The 14,171-nt window shown below is 34.5% G+C and overlaps 1 protein-coding gene across 7 annotated transcripts in view; it reads left to right on the forward strand.

Annotated features, from left to right (window-relative positions):
• Nucleotides 1-14,171, forward strand: part of ATG5 (autophagy related 5) — a 134,710-nt gene that overhangs the window by 22,369 nt on the left and 98,170 nt on the right. For all 7 annotated transcript variants that reach the window (XM_005552246.5, XM_065543658.2, XM_015449021.4 and 4 more), the window contains one exon: nucleotides 10,123-10,201. In XM_005552246.5, the coding sequence (XP_005552303.2) occupies nucleotides 10,123-10,201 (79 nt within the window). The remainder of the gene's footprint in view (nucleotides 1-10,122; nucleotides 10,202-14,171) is intronic.

Here is a 14,171-nt window from a genome sequence, read left to right on the forward strand (position 1 = left end):
GCTGTACAAGCATTTAGTGTTACAGATGTCTATTTCGGCCATGCTTTAGTGTAGTTCATAAATTTTGATATGTTCTGTTTTTGTTTTCATTCAGGTCTATGTGTTTTTAAAATTTTCTTTTGAGGCTTTCTTTTGGAACCTTAGTTTTTTTTTTTTTAGAAATGTGTTTAATTTCCACATTTAGTGGTTTTTCTCTTACCTTAATTAATTTCTAGTTTGAGTCTATTGTAGTAAAAAAAGAGTGCACTGTAATTTTGGATCTTTTAAATTTGTTGATGTTCATCTCCACTCTTGATTCCCTTATCATCCAGCCTCTGGATTCTGATTCTGTCTTCTAAGTATGCCTTAAACTCCCTGCTTTGTTTTTTGGGATTCAGACGCATCTGATTTCTCATATGGATTGTTTTAGTAACCTCTTAATTTGTCTTCCTGCTTTTAATACTATTACTTTTAGTTTGTCTTCCCCAGTGCCATAATTTTCTTTCTGAAATGCAGATCTAACGTTGTTATTCTCCTCAAGAACCCTTTTCTGATGACTTATCATCTACAGTGTAAAGCCAAACACGAAAGCATGATGTGTGTGTAAGGTTGTCCATGATCCCACTTCTTTCCAGGTGTACTAAGCTACTTGTTTTAATGAATATTGGATAATGTTTTGGGCTTCTGTTCCTTTGCTCATCTTCTTTGATAAATCATTTTTGCTCTTTCTAGCATCCTTTGTTTTGGTTGTAATTAATTATTCATTCATATATTCCCTCCTTTAGCTCATACTTCTAGCTTAACTGTGACCTTTTTTTATGGTTCTTTTTAGCCCAAAGTGATCATTTCTACCTTTGTGCCATCTCTACACTATATGTGTACTTTCTATATTCTTGTCATGTTATAACTGTATATTGTAACATAATGGTTATTAAGGATGCTGACTCTGGAGTCAGAAACCAGATTTCAAATCCCAGTTTCATCACTTACTAGTGGTATAACCTTGGGCAAGTTATTTGACCTTTTTTTTTTTTTTTTTTTTTAAAGATGGAGTCTCGCTCTTTTGCCCAGACTGGAGTGCAGTGGCGCAATCTCGGCTCACTGCAACCTCTGCCTCCCGGGTTCAAGCAATTCTCCGGCCTCAGCCTCCTGAGTAGTGGGGATTACAGGCTCCCGCCCACCACACCAAGCTAATTTTTGTGTTTTTAGTAGAGATGGGGTTTCACCATGTTGGTCAGGCTGGTCTCAAACCCCTGACCTCGTGATCCACCCACCTCGGCCTCCCAAAGTGCTGGGATTACAGGCGTGAGCCACCGTACCTGGCCCTATTTGACCTTTTTGTATCTCAGTTTTCTTATCTGTAAAACAGCAATAATAATGGTACCTTGTACTTCTGTAAGTTTGAAGAATTAAGTGAATTAATATGGGTTAAGTATCCCTTATCCAAAATGGTTGGGACCAGAGTGTTTCAGATTTCAGATTTTTTCAGATTTTGGAATGTTCGTATTATATACTTAAAGTATTCCAAATCTGAAAATTGGAAATACAAAATGCTTCAATAAGCAGTTTCTTTGAGCATCGTGTCAGTGTTAGAAAAGGTTCAGATTTTGGATCATCTTTCTTTGTACTTTAACCAGTAGCACATAGGAGGGGATAAGCAAATGTTTGCTCAGTGAAGGAATGAATGATTTTAAATTTGCCCCTTGCTTTTATTTAGAAAACCGAGACTCAAATAAGTAAAATAACTTGCTCAAATAGGTAAGTTAGGACCCAGATTTTGAGAGTATCAGTTCAGGGCTCTTTTCACCACACCTGCTAACATTTTGTTTAAAAACTTTTCTCCCATCTTGTCTGTTCTCTGTAATTGCTTATGTCAGTTTGTCCGAATTAGAATTTAAAAAATTTAAGAACAGTGGTGTACTTATAATGAATACTCCATACATTTGTTGTTGTTGATTTGTAGATAGCTTACAAGGAGGTTTTGTCTGATTAGAGCTTTATCTTTGTATCTTTAGCTTTTAAAAATTACATGGGAAATGGAAAGTGCCGGCCTAACTCAAAATAGAGTCTCTTTCTTCAGACAGATGTTAGTCAGCAGAGGGTGCTCTAACATTGCATTTTGAGGGGTGAGGTGTCTTATTACCACAACTGGTGTTCACATTTTATATTTGTTACTTTTATATTAGAATTAATTTAAAAGAACAGTTCTTGGTCTTTCTGAAGAATACTTTGTAAGTAAACCCTAATTTTGGTTTAGATCTTAGACCTTCAAGCACAAAATTGAGAAAAAGCTTCTCATTTTGTCAACTATAAAATAAATAACTTTAGTGGGAAGTTTTACTCTGTGCAAATTGACTTACTTTCAGGACAGGTGGTGAAAGGAAGAAGCTGAAATTACTTTTTGAATTGTAAAAAAATATATACTCGGGCTGCATAATTTTGGTCAATGATGGACCGCATTTAGGATCGTGGTCCCAGAAGATGATAATTCTGTATTTTTACAGTATCCTTTCTATGTTTAGATGCGTACGTACTTACTGTGTTACAGTTGTCTAGAATATTCAGTGTAGTAACGTGTTGTACAGGTTTATAGCCTAGGAACATTAGGCTACACCACATAGCCTAGGTATGTAGTAGGCTATGGCATCTGGGTTTGTGTAAGTACACTGTGATGTTTGAACAGTGAACGAAATTGCCTAACAATGCATTTCTCAGAACATATCCATGTTGTTAAATGTCCCATGGCTGTATTGACGTTGATCTTAAACACAGACGTGATAAAATGACTCAGAATTTAATGCTCTTTGTGATTTCAAAAGTAAATTTTAGCAAAATGCTTTAGTGAAAACGTGTGTATAATTTTTTTAAAAACATTTAACATTTTAATCATAAATGCTAATAGATTCTTCTGTCTTATTTCCAGTCTTTTTAAGGCTGTGAATTTCTGGAACTTAACCCATTTATGCAGGAGGTTACAATTTTTTATGTGTGAGAAATCAGACCTTGTCAATGACCTTGAACAGTTTACATAACTCCCACAGGCTTAGTGTTCCAATAATGGAACACTAGGCATAAAGGGGTTAACAATATTCTGTAAACTAGATTTTTGAAATGTGACTTACATAGCATTTTATATATATGGTATCCCTTCATTATTTTTGAACTTTTTCATATATAAGAATAAACTTAAAAAGCTGTGAAACACATTGCTACTCTATAGTTGTTTATGTTTGTCCCATATATAGTGTAAGTCAGTATTCACAGCAATCATCAAATTACTTTGGTTTGCATTTGTAGTTACATGCTTGCAGTTACAATGAAATGTAATTCTGTTTCCAGTGAATCAGAATGCAGCAACTTTCCGAATAGGAGGCATTTATTTTCGTGACATGAACTTGGGCAGTACTTCTCCAGTACAGGGAAAATTCTTTTAGTGCTGATTTTAGAATACTTGTATTAGTTTGCTATCTGAGTACAGATATTTAGACTAGAATCATGTTCCTTCTGAGAATATCCATTATTGCTACACCATGTGCCAATGTGCACACGTGCACACATAACACACATATAAATGGAGTAATGAATAAAAAAAGAAAAAGCAAAGAAATATTAAAATATATTCATTTTGAGAATTGAATATGGAAGACAAGAGCAATGTAAAGAAGAAAAAAAATAAAGTGTAAAAATAGACCTAATACTATTCTCATGCAGTCATTTTCTGTAGGGCAATACATTGAGCCTTTAGCTAGTTGGATCCTCTTATTTACACAGAAAATACAGTTCTGGATAAGAGTTGGTGTTCTGTATCCATGGGTTCTGCATCCATGGATTCAGCCAACCATGGATTGAAAATATTTGGGGGAAAAAGCAATAACTAAAATACAACAATAAGAATGAAACCACAAAAAGCCCAATATGGTTTAACAACTATTTACATAGCACTTACATTGTAACAGATATTATAAGTAATCTAGCAATAATTTAAAGTATGCAGGAGAATGTATGTAGGTTATATGCAAATACTGTGCCATTTAATATAAGGGATTTAAGCATCTGCAAATTTTGCTATCCAGCTGGGTCCAGGAACTAATCCCCCACACATACCAAGGGTGGACTGTATTCCAGGTTCAAATCCTTATTACTTCCTTTTCTATTAAGTTTAAGTTAGATGGCAGAAGTAGCAACATAATAGCCAATAGTTACATTATGATTTACTTATGGTGTATGTGGTTTCTGTGTTGTGGGTTAGAAACCTCCTCACAAAACTGTATGTAATATCTGTTTAGAAGAGTTGTACAAATTAATACTTTTGAAATCCTTAATGTAAATAAGAATAAAGAAACTCAATACCTTTAATTTTTGCCAGTTCTGTTTTCTTTTATAGATTTTCTTGAATATCAATAGATTCATCAGAAATAAGCAATCTGGGAACCAGTGAATTCAGATAGCATATTTGTTTGGAATCAGTATCTTTATATGAAAATAATTATAACATAAAAATTTATTGAACCACATGTTAATTATAGAATTTGACAATAGAAATAAGTAAATGGTTATTTTACTCCTAAGTTTTTCTGGTTCATTTTTATTTAAAAAAAAATCATTACAGGATGATTATTCATTTTTATAATATTTAGAATGTTTTTATGTTAGTACTTTATTTATTTATTTTTTTTTATGGAGATGGAGTCTCCCTCTGTCACCCAGGCTGGAGTGCAGTGGCAGTATCTTGGCTCACTGCAACCTCCACCTCCCGAGTTCAAGCAGTTCTCCCACTTCAGCCTCCCAAGTAGCTGAGACTACAGGTGCATGCCACCACGCCCAGCTAATTTAAATTTAAACATAATTTAGAGGAAGTCTATGTTTACATTTATATCTTAATTCTTAATATACCAAGACAAAGGAGTCATCATCATTTACCATCTGGGACCAGTGAAATAAAAAGTTTTAAGATTTCGACAGGGTAGGGCCAGGCACAGTGGCTGATGATTGCATAATCCCAGCACTTTCAGAGGCCGAGGCAGGTGGATCATGAGGTCAGGAGTTCAAGACTAGCCTGGCCAACAGAAACCCCATCTGTACTAAAAATACAGAAATTAGCCGGGTGTGGTGGTGCATGCTTGTAATCCCAGCTACTTGGGAGAATCGCTTGAACCCGGGAGGTGGAGGTTGCAGTGAGCCAAGATAACACCACTGCATTCCATCCTGGGCAACAGAGTGAGAAGAAGTGAGACTCTCTCTCAAAAAAAAAAAAAAAAAAGATTTTGACAGGGTCTCACGCTGTTGAGTACAGATCATGCCTGGCTCATTTTTTTTTTTTTGTATTTTTTGTGGAGACAGGATTTTGCCATGTTGCTCAGGCTAGTGTCGAACTCCTGGGCTCAAGCAATCCACCTGCCTCAGCTTCCCAAAGTTCTGGGATTACAGGCATGAGCCACCATGCCCAGCCTCAATGAATTTAAGAAAAATATATATATATTTATTATATATATAATATATATTTTTATTATATATAATAAATATATTTTTATTATATGTAATATATATTTGTTATACATAATATACAAAAATATTTTTGATATATAATATATTATATATAATATATAAATATTTTTATTATGTATAATATATAATATATGTATTTAAGTCAGTTTCCAAATAATTTAGAGAAGCTAGAATAAAGGAATAGTGTATAACAACTTTATAAGAAATTTTAATACAGGTTTAAATACACAGATTTACATTTTCATTTCATATTTTTCTAGTTTTAAAGGTATCTAAAATGGTCAGCATCCCCTGAATGCAACTAATTGCTCATTAATTTTTATATGTACAAATATACCTCTGAGAGGTTCTGGCTTATTACTTCTGGCCCTTCTTGCTTCTAATAGTGTTAATAATACTTGAAGAAATCTATAAACCCTTTGCCAGCTCATGATTTCATTACAAAATATTTTCTTTTTTATGTGAATCAACACCAATTAGACTGAGCAGTCTAGTACTTTTTTTCATTTCTATGTGATCTAATTCCTTCAGTCTTCTTTGTATATAAATAGACCTTTTGCATTTGCCCACTATCAAAGAAATTTGAGTTTATAAGTAACATAAAAGACGAAATAATATTGTCACACGTTCTTTTAGTAAAATGGAATGGTCCAGGTTTTTGTCATAAAATATCATGTAATGAAGTTTTTTCTGTTGATGACTAAGCTGTTAAGATTATCATACGTTCCTTTTTGTCCTTAGAAATATATTGTTCTTCTATTAGTTCTTGAGCTATGTAAAATTTGATATCGTCTAAAGACTCAGAGTTTGAGATTTCACTTAAATGATCAATTTCACTATTGTCATTAAAGTCCAGAGTATTGCTGTTTCTCTTTCCTTTTTGTCCTGATTTGTCTAATAATTGTGAAACATCTTCCTCTGTCAAGTTTTTTTCTCTGCCATTATAGGTAGAAAATGAGAAATTTGGAATTTTCAACTGTGTTAATGATAGCTAAAAACTGATTCCAGAATGGGGTCTGCTTTCTTTTTTCTTTTTTCTGAGACTGAGTCTCTCTCTGTTGCTTAGGCTGGAGTGCAGTGTCACAGTCTTGGCTTACTGCAACCTCAACCTCCCGGGTTCAAGTAATTCACCTGTCTCAGCCTCCTGAGTAACTGGAACTACAGGTGCATGCCACCACGCCTAGCTAGTTTTTGTATTTTTAGTAGTGATGGGGTTTCACCATATTGGTCAGCCTGGTCTTGAATTCCTAACCTCAGGTGATCCACCCGCCTCAGCCTCTCAAAGTGCTGGGATTACAGATGTAAGCCACTGTACCCAGCCTAGCCTGCATTCTTGTTTTACACTTTCTTGAAAGATGTTTCAATACTTTAGGCAACACAGTAAGAAAATGAAAGAAGGGTACATTCTTCTGTCATCCTTCTAGGCATCACGTTATTTTTTCAATTTCTTACTGTTTTAGTCTCTTATTGGGAATAATTGACAAATAATGATGAAATAAGTTCCAGAGTGATGAAATAGTAAAATGTATAGGAAACAATAAAATCAGTAAGACCCTAAAATATATCTTAGATTTATAAAAGGGTCCAGTGGCTCCATATAGTAATTACTACATGGAGTAAGTTTTATCTTTTTTTTTTAAAGTGAGTTTTTTCTGTTCTTTGGAATACCTTTAAGAGTGAATAAAAGTCATGAAGTATCAATCATTAAAATAGTTGGAACTGCTCAAAAAAGAAACTCAGAACCTAAAATTGGCTCCATTGGATCTTTATGTTGTACCTAGGGTTAGTCTGTGGACTTCTTTGATTTATGCATTCAGCAGCTATTCATTATGGACTTTGTTCAAGATTCTGTGTATTTACAGTTTTCTCATTTTTTAAATATTGGGGGTAAAAAATAATTGATGATTGAGTCTTATGTTTAACTTGTATTCTTATCCAGATATTTCCTTTAAAAGTTATTTGGGCTGGACACAGTGGCTCATGCCTATAATCTCATTACTTTGGGTGGCCAAGGTGGGAGTATTGCTTGAGCCCAGAAGTTTGAGACCAGCCTGAGCCCAGGAGGTCAAGGTTGTAGTGAGCTCTGACTGCACCACTGCACTCCAGCCTAGGTTACAGAGTAAGACCCTGTCTCAAAAAAAAAAAAAACAAAAAAAACTTGATTTTATATTATAGATTACTTTAAGATATGATATTTGGTTTAGAATTTGCTTATAAATTTACAAAAGTGTTTCACATATTTGTTAATGGCAGGGAATATGTAAAACACTGGATTGTAGTAGTTTTATGTGATCTCAAGTGAATCTTATCTAATAGATTGACTCTTTATTTTGCTTAGTGGAGTTCTTTGTAATTGTATTTTCAGTGCTGTTTAGAATCTGGAAAGCAATATGGTGTCACTTTTGAAATTTTAAGTCTTTTTAATGAAATCCAAGTAAATAAAACTTCAGTTAAGTGCCTACATTCATCTTTAACCCTGTTGCAGATACCTAAGAGAGATATTCTAAAAAAAAATAAATCGAAGACGTTAAAGGGTCTGTTTTGTAAAAGTATGAGGTATTATTTTAGAGTTTGTTCAATTTTAATACTTCAGAGAGAAGGATCAGAATTGGATTAAATCTATGACTTGTCTATAGTGCTATATATGTATATATATATGTGTGTGTGTGTGTGTGTATATATATATTTTTTTTAGGTTTTGACTGAGGTGAGAGTTTTTCCTGGTTCTATAGTTTTCTTCAGTATTATTTTCTGGATATGAAAGGATTGATTAGAGAGAAATTTAAGGGTTCTTATTAAGAGATATAATGTATATAAGACTAAAAGTACCCCCACTGTTTTATTTTTACCAACAGGGCATTCATCCTAAATTCTTTTTTTTTTTTTTTTCTCGAGGCAAGGCCTCACTCTGTCGTCCAGGCTGGAGTGCAGTGGCGCAGTCTTGGCTCACTGCAGCCTCTACCTCTCGGGCTCGAGAGATTCTCCCACCTCAGCCTCCTGAGTAGCTGGGGCTACAGCTGTGTGCCATCATGCCCGGCTAATTTTTTTTTTCTTTCTTTTTTTTTTTTTTTTTGTATTTTTGGGTAGAGACAGAGTTTCACCATGTCAGTCTCAGGTACTGGAACTGTCTGCAACTCCTGACTTCAAGTCAAGTGATCCACCCGCCTTGGCCTCCCAAAGTGTTGGGATTACAGGCTTGAGTTACTGTACCTGGCCCATCCTAAGTTCCTACCAAATAAATACATGATCTCTAGAAACTGATGACTTTCCCATAATTATGTACAAGTAAGCAAGCATAAATTATATATATACAATTATATATATAAACATATATATATGTTTTATATATAAGCAAATGTACTGCTCCTTGCAGAGCAGGGCTATCCCATAGGCATTGTGCCCAGAGTAGCACAAGCATAAATAATATTAACTGACATTTGAATCTTGGTCACAGTTACTCATTTTGAGATAAATTTGATGTGATTTCAAATTTTGCAGCTCTTAAATCTAGGAGTAACTCATAATAGATGATACAGATAAAGACAGGACTGTGTATAACACCAAGTAGTTTTATTTTTGCCTTGGTTGTGAGTACAGGTTGAGCATCCCACATCCCACAATTTGAAATCCAGAATCTAAGTACATTTACCTGTACATACATAGGTAAACATAGCACTGACATGACACTCAAAGGAAGTGCTCATTCCAGCATTTCAGATTTTCAGATTTGGGATGCTCAAATGGCAAGAATATGATGCAAATATTCCAGAATTTTAAAAAAAAAGCTGAAATCTGAAACACTTCTGATCCCAAGCATTTTGGAAATGGGATACTCAACCCGTATTATTTAATTCTGATTAACCAAGTAAGCTCATTTACTTTAGACTTTTTAAAAGGATGGCTTAAGGTTTGTCCATTGAAATCTACAACGTTTGTATTAGTCATGTTTATTTATTGCTAAGTAATTTACTTCACTGTGAGTAATGGTTATATTAGGAAATGTTCTCTTATTTTGGAACTTATTTTTTTTTAATTTAGAATTAGGTTTCAGAAGAATATTCAGTGACTTGGGAAAATGTTGACATTATATTATGTGAAAAAGGTTATAGTACAGTTTTAAAGGGTAGTCCTGATCTATATTTAGATATGTATGTATAGGTAAAGACTGGAAATTTATATGCTATAATGTTAATAGTAACCACAGAATAGGTGATTTGCATGCATTTTAGGTGCTCATCTTGGTTCTTACAGTTTTTAAAAATTTTAAGTTCTAAAAGTAAAAAAGATATTTAAATAAATTTACAAAAATCAACTGTCCTTTATGAATACTGGGATGACAATTAGATGCAGCAGTACTGTGACATAACAGTTCACACGGCTGATAAAGAATGCCTTTGCCCACAATCCCATTGTGCATATTGAGGTTTCTATGGGAATGAAGTGTTTAGAAGGAAACCACTTGATGCCTGGAAAGTAGATCATACTAGCCCAGGCACGTAAAAAAGAATGTAGCCTTTCTGTGATTTGTGGTTAAAGCGCCTGACATTTGGTGTTAAAATATGTGTTGGAAATTTATTTTGGAGTTGTAGTTATAACTTTACATATTTATTTTCTGAAAATATACTGTTTCATTTTTAGGCATTATCCAATTGGTTTACTATTTGATCTTCTTGCATCAAGTTCAGCTCTTCCTTGGAACATCACAGTACATTTTAAGGTATAGTAAATTGCATTTCTCCTTTGTCCCATTTGTGATACATAGTAAACAGACTTCGAGTAGAATTTTCTTTTGAAGTGAAGTTATTTCTTTCTTTTCCCATGACACTCTTTTAGTTGCTAAACTTTGATTAGTATTTGTCTATAAGATACTTTTCAATTTTTTTCTAACTCTTGGCAGAAACACTTACACTTTTAATGTATGAACTGATTTTCTTTATTAGTGCTGAATACACTGTTTAAAATTTACGAGTTTTTGGGCCAGGCTTAGTGGCTCACGCCTGTAATCCCAGCACTTTGGGAGGCTGAGGTGGGTGGATCATTTGAGCCCAGGAGTTCAAGACCAGCCTGGGCAATGTAGTGAGACGCTGCCTCTATAAAAAATAAAATTTATCAAAGTTTTGAAAGTTGGTGTTAATTTTTAAAAGTCAACTAGGAACAAGAGAAATCCTGCATGTAGATGTGGATATGGAAGTACAGAGGGGACAACCTAATACTGTTGAGTAATTCTAAGGCTATTTTGATTGAATTAAGAGAAGGGTTAGGAGATGGAATTCCAAAGATTTGATCTACCTCTGTTTTGAGAAATGTTCATTCCTGTAGTTTTTAAGACCAGACTGAATTTAGTGTGACCTAATTTTGTCTCAATAGTTTGTGAAGTGCTGGTCCCTCATTCCCTTAGCCACCTTGCTTCTGCTCTGTTCCTGACCCCCAATTCACAAACACATTTGGTTTTTGTGATTGGAAACGCTTACGTTAATTGATCATAAACAGTGATTCATTCTCAAATAGCAATGATTCCATCATGTCGGTCTCTTATATTAGTTGATCACGAACAGTGATTCATTCTCAAATAGCAATGATTTCACCATGTCGGTCTCAGGTACTTGAACTGGTCTCGAACTCCTGACCTCAAGTCAAGTGATCCACCTGATCTCCTATATTTTATTGGAGAGAGGCATGTAGAGTTTGAAAAAGTCATTTACGTGTCTGAGTTTCTTTCCCGTCAGGAGTGTCCATTCATAGTTACTGCCCAAAGGGTGCTCATTCTTCTTATGATGGTTTTCCTTCCTGTTTTACTGAATTTGAGTTTGTGGGTCATTAGAGCTTATTTCCATGTACATTTATAATAATGTGCTTTGCACAATACCATATTATTAAACACCTTAGTTACCAAAGAACAGTATAGATGGAGCACATAGTGCTGGTATGCATGAATTTCACTCACCATGTTACATGCAAAGCAAGGAATGCTTGCATATACAACAGTTTTTAAGTTTAGAGAGGTGTGGAGATAAAAATACTTCAAACATATTAAGGGTAGGGGTGCTATATTGCCTAATGAGTCTTCTCTGTTAATGTTGGAAAATAATTCCAATAATTAGATTTTTTTGTGTGTTAAAAATAAACTCTAAAATACTTTGAAATCTAGATTAAAATACATCATAGCTGTCTACTTGTTTGTTTATTTATTCACTCATTCATTCATTCAACAAATGTGGAGATCCTTCTATGTGTCAGTTTCCTGAAACCCTTTCAATGGATTCTTCAGGTCAAAGCTGTTTTCATGATATAATAATATCAAGATGTTATTGGCCCTTCCCATTGTGTTAACATTTACACTGATATGCAAAAACAATCGTGTTGAAAACTGTGGGTGCCTTAGCACAAAGTATATGTGTATGTTCTCCCTGGGTGCTTGGCTGAGGCCTGGGTTGCACATGCATAGCTGATACTCTACAAGGTCTAGTAGAGAGTGAATGTTGTAGGGTTAAGAGTGGAACAAGATACTGAACGTCTTATGATGCTGGAAAGTGTTGGATTCCAGCTCATTCAAAGTGGAGAGACATTTGGCTACATACTGAGCAGTTACCTGAGATGCCAGAAAGACCATGATTTTGGAGTAAGGATCATACATTAGAGCAGGAGTTGGCAAATGTGGCCCACTGACTGTTTTTGCATGGCCTGTGATGTAAGAGTAGTTTTTACATTTTTAAGTGGTTGGAAAAAAATTTAAAAAAATATTTTGTAACATGTGAAAATTACATGAAATATAGATTTAGTGATGACCATAAATAAAGTTGCATTGAAATGCAGCCATTCATGGAAATTCATATACGTATTGTCTATGGTTGCTTTGCGGCTATGACAGCCTAGTTGAGTATTTGCAGTAGAGACTGTATGACCTGCACAGTGTTAAATATTTACTGTGTAATCCTTTACAGAAAGTTTGCCAATCTCTATTGCCAGTCTTTAACCCTAGAGTAAGAGTTGCTCTGGACTTGCCTTTTTAGGATTAAGGAGAGCTGCCAGTAAATTAACTGCCAGCCAGAACAAAACTTAGCGTTTTAAAGGAAGACAATATAATCTAGAATCCTTACAACATATTATTCACAGTGTCCACCATACAATCCACAACTACTCGACTTGCAAATAAGCAAGAAAATATGGTCCATATCAAATAAAAAAAAAATTTACTCTCAATAGAAACTGACCTAAGAGAATCCACATCTTGGTACTACCAGAAAAATGAATTAAAACAACTATTATAAATTCAGTAACTTAAGAGAAAAAAAGTCACAAAGTTGTAGAACTGTGTAGAAAAATATCTGAAATGAGGAATTTACTACATGGGCTTAACAACAAATTAAAGATGGCAGAAGTAAGGTTCTTTGAACTCAAAGACAGATCCACAGAAGTTACCAGTTTGGTGAACAGAGAGATGGAAATTGGCATAGAGAAAAAACAGAGCCTCTGGGATAATATCAGGCAGTCTGCGTGTAATTGGAGTTCAAGGAGAGGAGAGAGAATGGGTCAGAAGAAATATTTTAAAAAAATAATGGTTACACTACTCAGTGTCAAAGCTATAATCAAGACTGTGTGTGGGGTGCCTACAGAATGGGAGAAAATATTTGCAGTCTTATACTATCTAATAGTTTAATATACAGAATATGGAAATAACTTGATAATAAAAAGATAAAAAAAAGAAACCCAATTAAAAATTAGTCAAAGAATTCGAATAGATATTTCTGTGAAGAAGTTATATAAATGTCCAGTAAACACACGAAAAGATGTTCAGCATAACTAGTTTTTAGGGAAAAGCAAAAAAAGAAAAAAACAAAAAACCACACAATGAATTACCCCTTCACACCCTCTAGATTGGTTATCATCAAAAAGATGATGTACAAGGCTGGATGTGGTGGCTCATGCCTTTAATCCCAGCACTTTGTGGGGATGAGGCAGCTGTATCACTTGAGCTCAGGATTTCGAGACCAGTGTGATCAACATAACGAGAACTCATCTCTACTAAAATAATTTTTTAAAAAATAGCCTGGTGTGGTGGCATGTGCCTATAGTCCCAGCTATTTGGAAGACTGAGGTGTGTCCTGATCGCGTGTCTGCAACCCAGCCTGAATGACAGAGTGCAACCCTGTCTCCAAAAAAAAAAAACCAACAAAAAACGGTAACACATGATGGAGAGGGTATAGGCTTATTAGACCCTTCGTACGTTGCTGATGAGAATGAAAATGGTGTAGCCTTTTTGGAAAGCGGTTTACTATGTCATCAAATGATATACTTACCGTGTTACCCAGCAATTCTACTCTTAGTAATATTGCCAAGAGAACTGAATATGTAATTCTAATATGCAAAATATGGAAATAACTCGTGTCCACACAAAAACTTATACATGAATGTTCATAATAGGCAAAGCGGAAATAACCCAATGTCCATCAGCTGATGAATAAACAAAATACTGTACGTATCCTTACAATGGAGTATAATTTGGTCGTGAAAAGGAAGGAATTACTGATAATATGTTACAACCTTGAAAATATCATGTTAAGTGAAAGAAGACACAAATGACTGCACATTATATAATTCATTTATATTAACTGAATAAATACCTTTATGCCGATAAATCTGACAGATGGACAAATTCAATGAAAACACAAGTCGCCAAAACTGACATA

The sequence above is a fragment of the Macaca fascicularis genome, chromosome 4, assembly GCF_037993035.2.
Source record: "Macaca fascicularis isolate 582-1 chromosome 4, T2T-MFA8v1.1".
In the NCBI taxonomy this organism is placed as follows: domain Eukaryota; kingdom Metazoa; phylum Chordata; class Mammalia; order Primates; family Cercopithecidae; genus Macaca; species Macaca fascicularis.